At 26.7% G+C, this 17227-nt stretch overlaps 1 protein-coding gene across 1 annotated transcript in view; it reads right to left on the bottom strand.

The window, feature by feature from the left end:
* Positions 1-16786, bottom strand: part of LOC132929195 (proton-coupled zinc antiporter SLC30A2-like) — a 32677-nt gene extending 15891 nt beyond the window's left edge. The window contains exon 1 of the mRNA XM_060994369.1: positions 16026-16786. Coding sequence (XP_060850352.1) covers positions 16026-16402 — 377 coding nt within the window. The 5' untranslated portion in view covers positions 16403-16786. The remainder of the gene's footprint in view (positions 1-16025) is intronic.
* Between the last annotated feature and the right edge of the window lie 441 nt (positions 16787-17227).

Below are 17227 nucleotides of genomic sequence, written 5' to 3'. Positions count from 1 at the left end.
AAATAAGTAAATTTGAATCAAAATTAACAGAATGGAGTATATTATTTAAATATATTTTAATATTATAATCCCGTTAAATTTTTACATTTTTACATAATGCTCAAAACATTTATAAATAAGTAGGTAATACTAACGTTAGTTTCTATACTTTTTTGAGTTGTTTTTAATTTACATATAAAAAATACACCTACTCGTACATGATATATGTCTTAACAAATAATTCTATTCAGGTATTTTTTTAAATAATTGTGTGGAACAAAATATTACCTATTGCTTTTTTTTTTTTAAACATCGATAAAAAATTTCTGGCTATTTTATAATTTAGTAAAATTCAACTAAATCCCATTTTAATATAAATGTATTTAATTTTAAAGTTTTGAAATAAAACAACATTAATTGTTGAAGATCTTATAAATAGAAAATATCTTATAGCTCCATAACATATTAAGTTAATCAGTGACCACTACCAATGTTATCAGTCATCATCAAATAAACAAAATAAATAAGATATATATAGCGTAATAACTTAATAAATAAAAATTCATTATCGTTATTCAATTGATCTATAATTTACATTTTATGATAAAAAAAACGATTTATTTTTAATTTTTATTATAATTATTTTTGCACACATTTCTTATCTATAATAATACTATAAAATAATATATAAAGAATTTGATTCATGTATAATATTTGTTTAATTGTGTAACAAATAAATTCAATTAAAACTGATTCGATTTTCTAAAATAATTTTAAATTATGTTTTTAGTAGGTTTCAAATTTCCAAATTATAATTTAGTATATTTAAGATATTTATATCTGAGAGCATTTTGTAATTTTGAAATAAACATATAACTGTTTTTTATGTATTTCTTTGCAAAATAAATACAATTTAAATAAGCATTTTTGAAAACTCAAAATATATATATTTTAATTGTAGTATTGAAAAATAAGAACTATAATACAAATATTATTACTTGAATCCTTTAAAACCATGCTGATATTATACTAAATCCTGTATTTATATTAATACAAAATATGACGGGCTACCTAATTAAAACACTTTAATACATAAAAAGTGATCAATCGTATTATTTTCAAATTAACCTTTTAGTATTTAGAAAAATTATTGACAAATAATATGATCAGAATACCGTATCCTGAATAGTGTATAATATATTTAATGAAAACGTTAGTATTCAAATATGTGATAATAATACAATAGTTATGACTTACAGTTGTTATGTATGTTATGATATGGTAAATTTTAGTCTCATATTACAAGTTAAATATTACTATATTATTTTAGTAAATTGAAACAATTTAACATACCTAACATACAAGTACTTATAAAATATCAGATTTTCAAAGTGCATATTATGTTAGATACGTTGGTTATCAAATTAGGCCACGTAAACTGTTGTAAAATAACATAGATATTAGATATAACTGCGTGCCATTAAAATCAGGGATTATATAAAACAAAAAAATATCGTTTAGACAAAATATTAAGTTTTTAAACGTTTATAATAAAAAAAGTTTATCAAATTTATTTAAGATTTCTGTGTGGTATCAGTAAATGTATTTTATATATACAGATTATCAAAGTATTATTTATTCAGTGTAAATAACTTAGGATTACCGATAAGCTCTTTTTCTTGGATTTATATGGAAGCTAATAGGTATACAGCTAAATAATAATATATATATATATATATTTGATGTTAACTTGAAAAAAATATTTTGTCTAATATTATATAGTAGTTATTAAAAACTCAAGATAAAATCCTAATATAAATTATGTTAATTATTATAATTGCTAAATTAAACTCCAGTATATTAAATATTATACACAGTTGTATTAGTAAATAATAAATAATAATCCATAATATAATGAACAATTATTTTAAATTAGCATATTTTACTTTATTTATAATTATATTGTTTTGAAGGAGAGAGTAAATTTACAAATAAAAAAAGTTGACACTCGTTCCGGTTTCAAAAAAACTCTCTATTTATTATTATCTTTATAAACAACAAATATAGTCAAATGAAAGAAAAATTAATATTTATTTTTAATACAAAGATACATGAATAAATCACTTAGTTTTTTACTTATAAACAGTAAATAATTTAAATTGAATTCCAAAACGTTAAAAAGCATAAGTAATTTTCATGATGACAAGATACGTCGTAAACAATAAAATAACGTTAAAATATTAATTGTTTGTAGTCAAAACTATTATTTTAAGACAAATAATAATTGTCAAAATATATATAGTATATTTTAATTCCATAATCATAGGAAATCAAAATAAATACCAAATCACATATTATTATGTATTTAAAATATATAATAAAAACCTAACCTAGATACATTTATGCATCATTTCTCCATCTTTGAAATAATAAGTGAAACATTTTTTAATTTTTCTTCTTAAATTTAAGTCATCAGAATTGTTTTATATTTAATTTCGTTCTATTAAATGTTCATCGTTAAAAAAAAAATATGTAAAATCGGTCGAAATGTTTTCAACATTTTAATAATACTTATGTGGGTTTATGCTCTAGATAATGATAAAAATGTATTCATCACTTTTGTTCATCAAAAAACAAAATAGTTTTTTTACCACTTAATTAATTTCGTTTATCACAATTAGGTACCACAACCATATTAATATCATACTATATTATATAGATGCATGAGCTTTTCTCCCCTTATATGTTTTACTAGTTTTATATCAAAGTAAATTAATAATTAATTGTTATCAATACAGCCCATAAAAATAAATTAATGTAAGGTTTGGTTTCTAGAAAAACATTTGAGTTAAATTATGTTGTAGAAAATACTATTTTTTTATAAAGTTAATTAATTAACAGAACGAGTTATAATAATATTTCTGATTAAAATATTGATGTTTACTTCAATTAATTTATTCTTACGCAACTTTAAAAATAATGTTATCATTTTATTACTAACTATATTCAATATTGTATTTTAGCATAACGTACAGTTTTATGAAAAAATCATTTAAAACAATTGTAGCTTTAAGTCGAAGAAAATTACTTTTTTTTTTAATTTTTCAAAACTATGAACAATTTTGTTGAAAATATATATTAAATACTTGAAATAGAAAGGTAAGCAACGTTTTTTTGATTAAAGTTGTGTTTTTTGTCAACATAAATATTTAAACCTGAAATACCTTAAAACTCGGATATAAGAAATTGTGCTGAAATTCAAAAATACGCTCTACAATATTGATGCACATGTTAATAATTATATATTATTTAAAAATAAAAGTGCCATAACTTACTCGCGTAACAATTGGATTTAAGCGATCCACACAGAATGCACAGACAATTGTTAGTGTCAAATAATCGCGAGTCTATGTATTTATATAATGTAATTTATATATTAAAATTGTGTAGAAAAGAATATTCAATAACGCGAAAGAATAAATTGCTGTCCGCGAACGGCACACGCTGCGCGGCACGGTATTAATCAAACATTATATACAATACAGGTACACTACGATGGAAAAACAAAATATAATTTAAACGACAAAATATAAAAACGTTTAGGTAGGTAAATGTGATAATGCGTGTATATAAAACGAATTCGGCGACGGAAGAGGTGCGTGACGATGATGACCGGTGCAGGTGGCGCAAGCGAGACGGCGGACGACAGTCGAATGAACGGGCGGCAGTGCTCGCATTCCCATTTAAACTGAGTGCCGCGCGTTGTGACAGTAGTACGCGGTGTTTTTTTTCCACGACGATTTCTCTTTCCACCGCGAGTTTAGTAAACCATTTTACAATATTATAATATTATATGTATATAATTAATTATTATCGTCGTTGGCCTACGCAACAGCGTCCATCCCCCGACGACGACGACGACGACCGGAACCCGCGACGTAATAAACGCGCCGATTACATATTCTAAATAACTGTTATGCCTAGTGCCCACATATATATATACCATATATGTACACACATACCTATCTATATAAAAAGGTAAGGTTAGATAGGTGACAGTCTTGTAAGGTATTCGAATAAGTGTTTTAATACTCGTAGTTTTTTCTTATTGATTTTAAGCGATTCGATGAATCTATGTTTGGTTTTACAAAGATGTGTGATTTTTATATATTTTTCGTGCCTGTCATCAAGTTTTGGAGCAGTAAAAATTCTTTAGTTTTAAACTTTAAGGATGGTCTCTAAAAAAAAAAAATTGGTTAAAACTACAAGAAAATTAGAACATAAACATTATACTAGATTTTTTTTGACATTTTAACACTTTCAAAATAATTTGGTTCTTTTTGAGCTATTTATAGATGATTGGCATTTAGACTTTTTTTTAGTTTTTTTACGATATACGCAGTAAAAAGTTTCCTATAAGCTATATAAGTTGTTCTTACAAATATATAAAATTTTTGGTCGTATTTTTTTTTTAATTATTAATTTCTAAGTATAAATAAGTTTTACGTAAAACTTATGTATTTTTTTTATAACGTCATTATATAATATAAGTTTAAAAAATATATTAAATGTTCATAAAATATTAAAAGTATTAGAAGTTAGGACTTAACGTGAATCCAAAAAGAAGACGGTAACCAAAAATATACATTAATGAATTAATAATATTAAACATAACTAAATGTAAAAAAATGTAAAAAAATAATATTCAATTACTATTTTAAATACTCTTTATCCTGAATATATTTTAATAAAGTATTTATACGAATAGGCGTTTATAGAGACAAAAAAGTATTTTAATCAAGAATGTAAATACCTAACCTATAGCTAGGTAAGTTTTTTCATACGGACTATGGAGTGTAGTGTTTTAATTCACGTGCGACGTCATATTATTGGCTTTTTATGTATATACTATATTATTATCAACCACCATAACCACCTCGGCATAGTTAAAAATACTTTATTCCCTTACATACCTATATGTAGGCACCGTTTAAAAAAAAAAATTTTCGATAATGTTTCACGGTCATTAAGAGTCAGGTTTTAACGGCGACAGTCGCCACCGCTGAAGAATGTTTTTTACGGCACGCGTTTGTACACATATATACAATATATATATTATTATTATTTGTATACGTAATATATATACATGTGTATTTTATTATAATTATATAAATATGTATATGGGACAAATGCACGTATTACGTATATTGCATACATATATTATTGTAGTGACCGACATTTTCGTATCGTTGTTACCTATCTATAAAAAATAATATTCAGCCGTGCACGTGCACTATGATATTATATAGCAATAATATTATGTAGAAGCGGTATTTTAGTCTTTTTAATATTGTTATAATTTGAGCTGCAGAATGCAGTTTATATTAGAATAAGAACACTTAACACCTATTAATCTCCTGCAAGTTTGCGAATATTTGTGTGGTATATAGTACCGCTGCTATACAGAACGATTCACTTTGCATACTCACTCCAATTTTTCTTGCCAAATTACATAAGTTGTTTATCAACTGTTACGTTTATTTTAATGAACTATCCATGTGAGCGGAAGAAATTTTCGTCAATCTTTAATTTTAGTCAACTAACTCATTATATGATTTATATCAATGGCATGCATCATTTTACTCGTATATTGAGGAAGGGTAAATTTAAATAAATACTGGCAAATAAAAAATATAGCTGTAGCTATTTTTCTCCAAAAATAAGATACCTTATACACGCCCCCACTATGCATTATCCTCCAAAAAAAAATCTTGACCATTTTCCTCCACGCGATTCACATATATTTTTCAAATGAGTGGTGATTGACTCCTTGAATTAATTTATTGGAATTAATTTTGTATTAAAATGCATTAACAAAACTATATATATTTCAATTAAAAAAAAAAAACCAAACATTTTAACAGAATTCATCAATAAAACCATAACTTAAATATGGATTTATTAATGTTAATAGAATTTTGATTTTTATAACTAATGCACAAAATTGTTTAATATTTATAGGCTAAATAGGGCGTTTTGTTTCTTAGATAATCATAAATTTGAAAGCTAATAAATTACGTAATCTATAGGGCACTGGAGCTATTATATGGCCCACGAGTTAATAAATAATTCATATTGACCCTACATGGCCCACTAAAAAAAATGCAACTGAGGAATAAAAGTGGCTCTCATGGCAGTCAATTTATTTTAAAAAATAAGTTCGTCACAGAGCCCTACAGAAAGATAATAAAAGTATCTAAAATATGGTATATAAATATGCCATAAAATTTCATAACAGAATTTGAACAACTGCAGTATTAAAGGATAAAAGGAGATTAAAATATTTGATGAATCTTCTTGTATATAATAGTATAATACATTAATACATGTATTTTCGATGAATACGTATGTATAACAATAAACAGAATCACTAACATATTTCGTATGTCGTTACGTAACTATATTGTCCATTAAACATTTTTAAAATGCAAACGTATTTTTCAACGAAAAAGTTTAAAGGAAATAATAAAATGTTTCAAAACATTTAAATTTAATTCTGGAGACACAGTAAAACATATTAAAAGTTTTTATTTTCATATCAAACAAACTTATTTACTAATTAACCTGTATAAAATATAGATTAGATAAAATAATTTAAAGTTTATAGCTAATAAAATAAAACATATTTGTAATTTTAATGTATTATGTAATTTATATTCTCGTTTTAATTATAATGTGTAATTTAGAATGTAACCTGTATACAAATATCGTGTTGAAAAACCTATCCATTTTCTCAAAACATTGAAACAGTTAAGAATTTTTAAGCGCATGTCTAAAAATGTATTGACGTTTACAATAATTGCATACTAAAATATACCTACAATACAAAATAATTACAAAATGTAATTTAAAACAGTAAAGACAATAAAATAACCAAGTGATAAGATTAATTGCAATACGATATATATTAAAACATATATTTAAGTTCACAAACACGCACTAATATACTCATAGAACTACAAACGAATTATTAGTTGTTTTAATATTAAATACAATCTTAGGATTTATCAATTAAAAAAATAATAGAAATTAAATAAACTTTGTAAATTTTATACACAACACGGTAGTGTCAATGAGTCATATACAACAATAAACATAACATAACACCATTTTCACACGCTTAAATCCCTATCTAAAAGCTAAAATCCCTAGCTTAAGCTATGAGACAATTATATTTTTAAATGAAATAACTTAGTTTAGAACAATTGATATTTGTTTGAAATGGTAAGTTAATCTTATGATATACGTATATTGAATTATTTTTCGAATAATAATAGAAACACACACACACACATATTATACACATATGTAATGGTACACGATATTAATAAATTATGTAATATTTAAATTTTTAATCAATAATTAATCATCACATTCAATTAACAACTAATTAAAACCGCACTTATTAGTAACTTGTATCAATATATTTTGACAGTAAGTTTAACGTCTTACACTTAGAAAAACTATTTATTCAAAAAATAAAAAATCTCCGGTCAAGTATAATGTATAGACTAAATTATCGAAGTCTTACATGAAACTTTAAAATTTTAAAAAATTCACAGAAAACTAAAAAGGCAATAAATTAATTCCTTTGCACAAAATCCAATCCAATATAAGAATTAATTTTAATTTTCCTTTCTTTAAAGACTTAAAATACAGAAATCATTTTTATATCTGATTTAGTTCAAAAATGCTATGTTCAACAAAGCATACATGACATATATATATTATGAATTTATATATTTATGAAGTTAAATTGAATTGTATTCTCAATTGCTAATTAATAAATATAAAGTTGTCATTTTTATTCATCAACAGTATTGTACGTGTAAATCATATTGCGAATAGCCAGGAACAGAAAGATTTATTATGAGGTCACGCTGGGACACTGGCGGTGAGTGCACGATTGCATAGAAAAATAACATTGATCCTTCAATATTTGCGATAACCTTGTGTGGTTTCACCTTTACGTAGGCCATACTAAGCTTAGGCTAAAAAAATAACGGCAAATTTATTCTTGTAAATAATATTCATCTTTCAAACAAATACTTAGGAAATTAATATATTATTATAAGTTCAATAATGAAAAGACACGTTGAACTTGTTCGAGGACAAATGCAAATATAATCACCATACTTAATCTTCGTTAAAATGACTCTCATCACTTCATCACTCAAAGGTTTTATCGAAGTTAAACATTTATCATAAAAAAAAAAATCAGGTTGGGTGCAAAAAGGGACGAATCATCAACCGCTATAACTCGTAGTGACTTACACTATGTTGGTTATTATCATTTAGTTTTGATGTATATGTTAGAGCAGGCATATGAAATACGCGGCCCTCGGCTCATTTGTTTGTGATCCGTGGCTACCAATATTAATAAACAATAAAAAATAATAGTAAAATATTAATATCGTGTCACAACTCTTAGATTATTTAAGAATTGTTAAATGTTTTTTTTGTTAAATTTTTATGTACGGTCCACGTAGTAAATTATTCTCTATTTTTGGACCACTTGATACTTTGAGTTTGAAATGTCTGTGTTAGAGAATGAGAACGATAATTTAAATTAACTATTATGGTTACATTTTGTTGTATTACATCTAGCAATTATTGTATTGTATTTATTTATTTATCGTTAATATTGTTATATTATTTTTTAAGAATATTTATTGTAATCTTTAAATATATTTTATTTCAATTAATTTGATTTAAAGTACTGTATATTACCATTTTATTTCATTTTATATTTATATTTTATTATTATTATTTAGAAGTATCATAACTCCATAACTCCAACACAAACTTTTACACAATAGCTGCTGGCCAACACTAGATAATACCAAAATATTTAAATCTATATAAAATTTAAACGATGTAAACGACTTGCAATCTGATATAAATAATTGTGTTAATTAATGTATAATAATAACGACATTTTGACATGTTAATAACATTGATAGATAAAACTGTTACTGCTAAAAAAAAATTACAAATTCAAATAATTACCATATAAATAAATAACTATAATGAAATAAATATGATTTGACAACAAATTACTATTTAACGACAACCTGAACAAAATAAATTGCAAACATTTGTTTCAGCCACCTCTCAGTTACCTTTTTTGACACGCCACTAATCACCAGATAATATTTCTTGTCTTATTTATAAATATTTATCATTTACTAATTTCTAATGTTTAAACACGTTTAGCGTATATTATAATAAATAATAATTAATATTAGTTGCATACTAATTTAACTTCCACGACGTCATTATAATATTTAATAATTTAAATGAATTAAATTTCTTTTTATTGATCATTAATATTATTTGAAAACAAATAATTGAGCAATGAAAAACACTGAACAGTAAAATATAATTTTATTTTCATAGAAAGTAAATCAGATCACAAAGTCACCAACATAAAGACAAGACATCCATCAGCATAATGATAAGAATTTAGGACAGGAAGAAATCGCCAAGATGAAAAGGTTTAGTTATATTTATTGTATTAAGAGTTCACCAAAGCAATTAAGATAAACTATATAATAGTATACTGGCATTCCATTGTTAAAAGATTGTAGATAAAGAAATTAAAGTAATTTAAGATTTAAATAAAGAATATAACTTAATTGTATTGAGGAAGCAAAATTATTTTAACGACCAAGTTTTGGAATAAAATAATAACATGAAAACAGAGTTAAGAATCTTGAAATCATAAGCGATATTTTAAGATAATTAGTATCTAGTATCTACCTATCGTTTTTAATTAATAGATACTACACTTATTTTCATATTTTATGAGATAATATTATATTATAAAATTGTAGATTGAATCAGTATTATAAATCCAAATAGATTTAAATTATGAGTATATTTTAAAAATTGTATATTAAATTATATTTGTACAATACTTTTAAAATTCTTCAAGCTCATGGAGTCATGGATAAGTTATAGTGTTAATAAAAAAAGGAGGATGTACCTCATCATTGAAGTATGTCTGTAATGGATGTAGGTATTCAATTGAAATTCAATGATAAATTATTGCATGCGAAAAATGATTCTGATTTCTGAGCAGATATACACCGTACAAGCTTCTATTCTAAGGACAATTTATAATTTATTTATATTGCTATATCTAATTTTGATATTTTTAGAATGCTGCAATACTAACTTGTGCAGAACCTTGTATTTAATTTTCAAATGTATACTATTAAGATTGAAAATTGTATGATTTTTTAACTAAGTTAAAAATGTTTATGATTTTGACATTATATTATAACGATTTTTTTTTTAAATGTGACCTTGTATTTTCGATATTAGATAATTTCTGCACTAATAAAATAATGTTATATAAAAAATGTTTTATCCAATTTTCAAACAGTTTAACTTATAAACAAAAATATTTAAGTTTGAATACATAAATCCAAAAACATGACAATTATTACTATTTTTTGTTCATAGTAAATTATCAACTTATTCAAAATTATAAAACCTAATTGCGAGAATTCTATAAATCACTGTTCTAAATTAAAATTGCATTATTATAAATGATGCAATATAATATCTTATGATCCACTGCAGACCTCTGATTAGGTTAACTACTCAAAAATTTGTTTTCATTAAAACATGACACCAAATATATTTAATACACCACACAATTTATTATATTACCTAGACACGGTGCATCGCAATATAAATATTTACATAATATAAATATGTACTAAATAATACGTACACGAATTCATGGTCATAATAAATTATTCCGGACATATTTTGACCACGTAGGTACATTTTCAAGTGCCTATATTATTTCATAATAATGCTATGAATTACAACTCTTATATAATAATTCCTCGTCATGACAAAAACCCAATTTACAATTTCTTTTCTCGAGATTCCCGATATAAAATCCAGTACCTATAAAGTATCGTAATGTAGATTTTTACTCGTAAAATTATATTATCTTAAATTTAAAATCAACATTTAAGTGCACTGCCATTGTTCGCTTACTGTTATAAACAACTACCTATGTACAGAAACAATTGAATTTTATTATACTTAGATTAAGATTTGGTTTGATATAATGTTGTATATTATTATTTTTTTTAGGCCGTGAACATTACATTTAATGGAAATCACTAGAAAATGAATGAAAAAATTCCAACGAAAAATTCCAACACTATAATTTATCCACAATAACTACATGACGTGATGATCGGGTGGTTTGGGGGTTCTATCACTGGACAAGTTTTTCTTTCTCATTTTTGTATTTTATGATAAAATGTGTGTACGTAAATATTGTAAACATCTCAGTTTTTTTATTAAAAAACAGAGGTAATCATTACGAAGAAAATATAATTTATAACGTCTAGTAAATAAATTGTAAATAAAATACAAATGAATAATACATATCTATTATATCTATACACGTATATGTATATTATATTACCGTAGATTCCACTTAATGTGGGCTCGTCGGAACCAGCCCTGTTTGCCCACATTAAGCGGTTGCCAATAAAAACCGAAATTAGTTGAATTAATTATTTGTATTGGGACCAGATCATTTTGCCCATATTAAGCGGATGCCCATATTGATCGGTGCCCACATTAGGCGGAATCCACTGTATATAGTTAACCGTAATACTAAAATTTAATATGAACATCAATCAAAAACTGTACGAATACGAATGTAAAACGAGTACTGTGGTCTATGATAACATTGATAACTATTTAAACAAAAGCAATTTGGAAAATTATCGTCGGAAAATGAATTAAATACTAAAAGAAAAAAATAGGATAAATAATGTAAATATTTCTTTTTAAAAGAAATTTCACTTTTTTAAATGTACTATAAAAGGTAGATATTAGAACCTCATATGAACAAGACATTTTTTCCGAATCTCAGCGAACGACGTGGTGTAACTATCATATTTTATTATGTACTACCTATAATTAATACATGTTGCGTCATAAATGTTTTACGAGTACATTATACATAATATAAAAACATACACTATATATAGGTAATAGGTACATTATACAACTCCACATTGATTTGTGTCATCACCCCTACTCCGATGTTTGTATCTATATGTAATGTATAAAAGCTATTGCCTACTAATAAAGTAGTTAATAAATAATATTTCAAATACAAATCGTATCGCGTATACGATATACAAACCGGTCTTAATGACAGTGTAGATTTATCTATACGATTCGTGGACGAATATATTGTATTATGATTCAGAACAAAATGTATTATTCTACATTCAATGGAAACGTACTAAAAGTTCATTGCCATCAAGCATTCATAATACGTAAATTATTGTAGTTAAATGATGTGTTTACTTATTTTCTTCTTATTAGGTATACTTATTGTATTTACATAATATTATACATTTATATTACATATTACTAAAGTTAATTTATTATGCATAACTTTTAAGTTTTAACTGACAACAACTATTTTTAATATAAATTAATTTTATACGAGTTACTACTCAGCATATGTTATATCTAATACCTATAATAGGCTATAGCCTATAAGTAATATAATATGGTTACAATAACCAACAAATCCTTGTCTATTGGCTGAGAAAAATAGCATTTGAAAAACAAAAATATTATACACATGATTTTTAACGATTTTTCAAAAAAGAAACCAAATTTCAACTAAATAAACCTTAAAAGTTTAGATCGATTTTAATTGAAATATAAAAGTTCATTGTTTAATACAATACATTACAAATCCTTAAATCGTTGTTCCTCATTTTAGATATAATTTGTGTGTGAACATTATTATTTATTAAATAGCTAATAAAGTAACAGTGTATGCAAATAATAAAAAAAAAACATCCAACTATTAATTCACGAAAGTTATAATATTTTACACTTTTATTCTAAGGAATAATCATACTCCCTATACTATGGATTTAATTTCTACTATTAACGAGAGACTTAAGAAAGAAATACTCCACCGTAATTAATAAACAAAATAATATAGTTATCAAGCTACAATAAATATAATATAAATAAAATATAACGTGATCCAAGTAAATAATATAACATATAAGTAAAGTGTAACCAGAGTTATAATAAAATATTGTTTTATGTTAGTATGTTACAATATTAAAGCAGAAAAAATTTCTCAATTTACCTTTTAATTGGCCCCTATAAATGTCAGAATATTAAAATTATATAAAAACTGATTTTTTTGTGAAGTAATGAAGCAATGTCTATAGAAAATATTTAAGCATTTTATATTTTAAATACTTATAAATAACCATAATTGAAAAAATATAATATATTGTTAGGTATGTCATTAATCACAGTAATAATATAGTTAGTTACAAAAAATGACAATGGCTTAAAGTTATGATAAAATGTAATTTGAATTACTCAGAATTTTCTTATAAAAGATAATAATTATTTATCTAAAACTATAATATTATATACTTTGCAGTATGCTTTAAAATGTTCCTTTAAGTTTTACTAGTAATATAATCGCAATATAACAGTAGAGTAAAAAAAGAGATGTCATAGAAAATATAATATGTACGTATATATTATGTAAAGGTATGTTCTATAATAATATACAATAAAAATCCAGTGTACGTATTGTTTATATTTTTTAAATGACAAAATATATTTTTAATTCTGCATTCCAAAGCAGATTGTTTTCCTAAGTATTTAAATTTAAATTTGAAATCGAATTTCAAACGAGTATGTTAATTAGTTATATTTATTTAAAATTGAAATGTACTGATGCTTTGGTGCGTATAGTGACACAGGGGTGCCTTCCTAAAAAAAAAATATTGTATTTCACTTCTCAGCTCATCGCACTCTAAAAGATAATTTCTTATTAATAAATAATAACTATACTTGTTTGAAACTTGATTTTAATAAATTTAAATTCTAATATTTTGCTACGGAATACAAAATAAAATAAAAAAAATATAATATAGATAAAGTAAATACTTGAAACATGATAATAAAAATAAATTTTTTTTTCAAAAATGTTGTAATATGTAATGTAAATAATGACATCAAATTATGTAAAAAAAATATTTCAAATACGTTGATACTTTTCAAAAAATTACGCGTTCTCTACTTTTATAAAAAAATTTCCCAGTTCTTCCTACCTAATAATAAATTGTAAATAAATTGTATTTCTATATGGAGTCATGTATTATATTTCATATACCTAAATTTTTTTATTCAATATCTTTTAAATTCTATTTCTATTAAAAAAAAAAAATAATTAATATGACTAATCTAACCTATACGTAATTTAATTTACATACTAGACAATCTATAATATTTGTGATACTTTATACCTTATCTATGATTTGGTTGTTTATATTTATATGTTTCATATGTCAAATTGTAAATAGAATTTTATTTATATAGTCACCAAATATCCTAAGATACCTTAGGATATCTATACAATTATTATTGAAAAAGTAGATTACAATAATGACACTTTAAACCATGTATTCCTAATTTGTTAAGCTTTTTTCGTGTAATTTAGAGTAACCCGTAAAATAATTAAACATATCTAATATAATAATTAAAAAATAGTGATGTGATTTAACTAATTTTTTATAGATAAGCACATCGCACATCACATTGTTCTGTATTGAATCTTAAATACGTAATAGATTCCCCACGTGTCAATTTAATACGCAGTTTATTCGTGTTATTATAGGTAAACTTTTTTTGTACGGTTAGCTATACAGTTTTATACACGTTTGTAAGTTGTAATGTTTCTACTCTTATTATTTTACTAAAATCTGATGTCATAATACGAATACAGTGACTCGATGGGTACTTATAACCAATACAGCATAACACAAAGTACGACGTCGCGCGTATAATTATATTATAGGTAGTACCTACGTAACAGCATTTCAGCGCATCGATTATAAATACCCGGCCAGTGAGCAATCCGTAGTATTAATAAATCAGTGGCAGCGGTGACTTTGGCGTGTACGAAATACCTGTAAGCCTAAATCGGGATTCCGCGGAACGGTAAACTCGGGAAAAACGAACACGGGGCCACGGCTGCAACGACTGCACGAGGATGTATGGTGCTGCATTGCGATTATAATTCATAATCAGGGCTCGGAAGTTATAGCACTAAAAAAATTACCTAATTTTTAGCGCTTAAATATGCACATAAAAACATCAATATCAGCGCTATAAATAGTACTACAAATTGGAAAATAAGCAAAATAAAATTTTCAAAAAAAATTTTTAACATGAAATTTAAGATATATTTAATTTTACAGATTTTTAATTTTTTTCATAGAATATGATGGTAATTGGTAGGTATCGACAGGAATTTATACGACTGCAGCACGATAATACAATGAATCTAATGATAGTGCGATAGTACGATATGTGACTGACACGATTTTTAAAATAAACAATTATTGGAAACGAACGGAGTTGTCCAATTTAATTGACGATAACATCGGTCTAAGGCCGTTTATTTCGGATGCGTTCCATCTTAAAATAGAACAATTTGTTTTCATCCACATATTCGTAGGCGCCCGTTTGGTAGGTAATTTACTAAATTTAGTTTTTAAAAATATGCCCATAAACAGAATTTATAACTGCAAATTAGCAAAATAGCAGTAAAAACCGTAAATATGCAAAAAATAGCGAAATAAAATTTCGTGTATGACATCAGAGAAGTGTGAAACATATTTGTATCTTACTTTGGATGTTCTAGGACGAACCAAGAAAAATATGCATTTGCTAGAACTTCCGAGCCCTGTTCATAATATTATCGTCGACCAACTTTAAATTTTGTAAACATCGCGAACTCGTTTCGAACGGCGGCATTTTGTTGTGGGCGACTCTGGGGAGGGGGGATCGTTGAAACCGCGGAGTGTTGTTATGGGTAACTTATAAAATATAATTATTATAATATATAGCGACCGGTACGTAAAGTGCGGACGAGATTTACTTGCCCGTCGACGACGATTCTGATGTCCGATCCGCGGTCGTTGTAGCCGCTTCCGTCTTCGTCGCGGTAATCGACCCTCCGAGTCAGCAGTGGCGTCCGATCAGTGACACCGTCGTCGGCGGTGCGGGATACGGAGCCGTCGGTATCTGACGTCCACGATCCGCGACGTTCCAAGTCGTCGTACGTCGCTGCTCCGGCGCCGACTGACGTCGCCGACCCGTGGTGTTGTTGTTGATACTGCTGCTGCTGTTGTTGTTGTTGTTGTTGTGGTTGTGGTTGTTGCTGTTGTCGTCGTCGCCGGTCGGAACCGTCGTCTTCTCGGGCGACGGCTTCGGACGTGGCGGGAGGTACAGGCGCGTCGATGACACTGATGACAGACATTTTCGCCGACGACCACCAACACTCGGCGCGAAACGATACAATGCGTAATATTATTATAGGTTAAGCCGGTCGGCTTTGCGGGCGGACGGACGCCGGAATGTCGTTCGGCCGCGAAAATCGTACGATCGCGAAAATCAACGAATTAGCAATACAACCGTATTGTATTATAATTATAATTTTTGCCGCACAATATTATTACGGTGGACTGCGACCGCGGGTACGACATAATAACAATATTATAATATTATGGGCAACGAAAAATTATCCGACGGACGAATCGCGTGGAACAACGCTCCGGCTCTTATCACGGGTTAATAGTTCCCGGCGATTGTATAACACGATATCGCGGTATACCAAATAAACGATCGAACATAACGCGATATTATTATTATACATACCTATATATGTGTACCCCGTAGGTTCGACGAACCGCGTGCGAGTTCGATCATTATCGCGCGCGGTACAGTAATGATAATAATGATAATAATAATAATAATTCGAACACACCGCAGCCCACCCGGTGGCGCGCGTGCAGCAGGTGTCGATGTGTTATATTTGTACAGCTGATTTGTGCGTAATGCGTAGGTACGAGCTTTTTTCGAGAGAGAGAGAGAGAGCGACGTACCTACGCGCGGCTCACCGCGGGCGGCCGGTCGGCCGGCAATATTGTTGTAACGTTATGCTCATTGTACGCGGCCATTATAGAGATGTATTATATTATAACATAGCGACTGATGTATAATAGTTATTGTGATAATCGCAGCGACTAACTGTAATATTGCCGTAGCCCCAAAAACAGTGTTATGATGTTAATATTGTCGTCGC

Source organism: Rhopalosiphum padi, chromosome 4, assembly GCF_020882245.1.
Source record: "Rhopalosiphum padi isolate XX-2018 chromosome 4, ASM2088224v1, whole genome shotgun sequence".
NCBI classification, from domain to species: Eukaryota; Metazoa; Arthropoda; class Insecta; order Hemiptera; family Aphididae; genus Rhopalosiphum; species Rhopalosiphum padi.
This window is presented reverse-complemented; position numbering and strand designations above follow the sequence as displayed.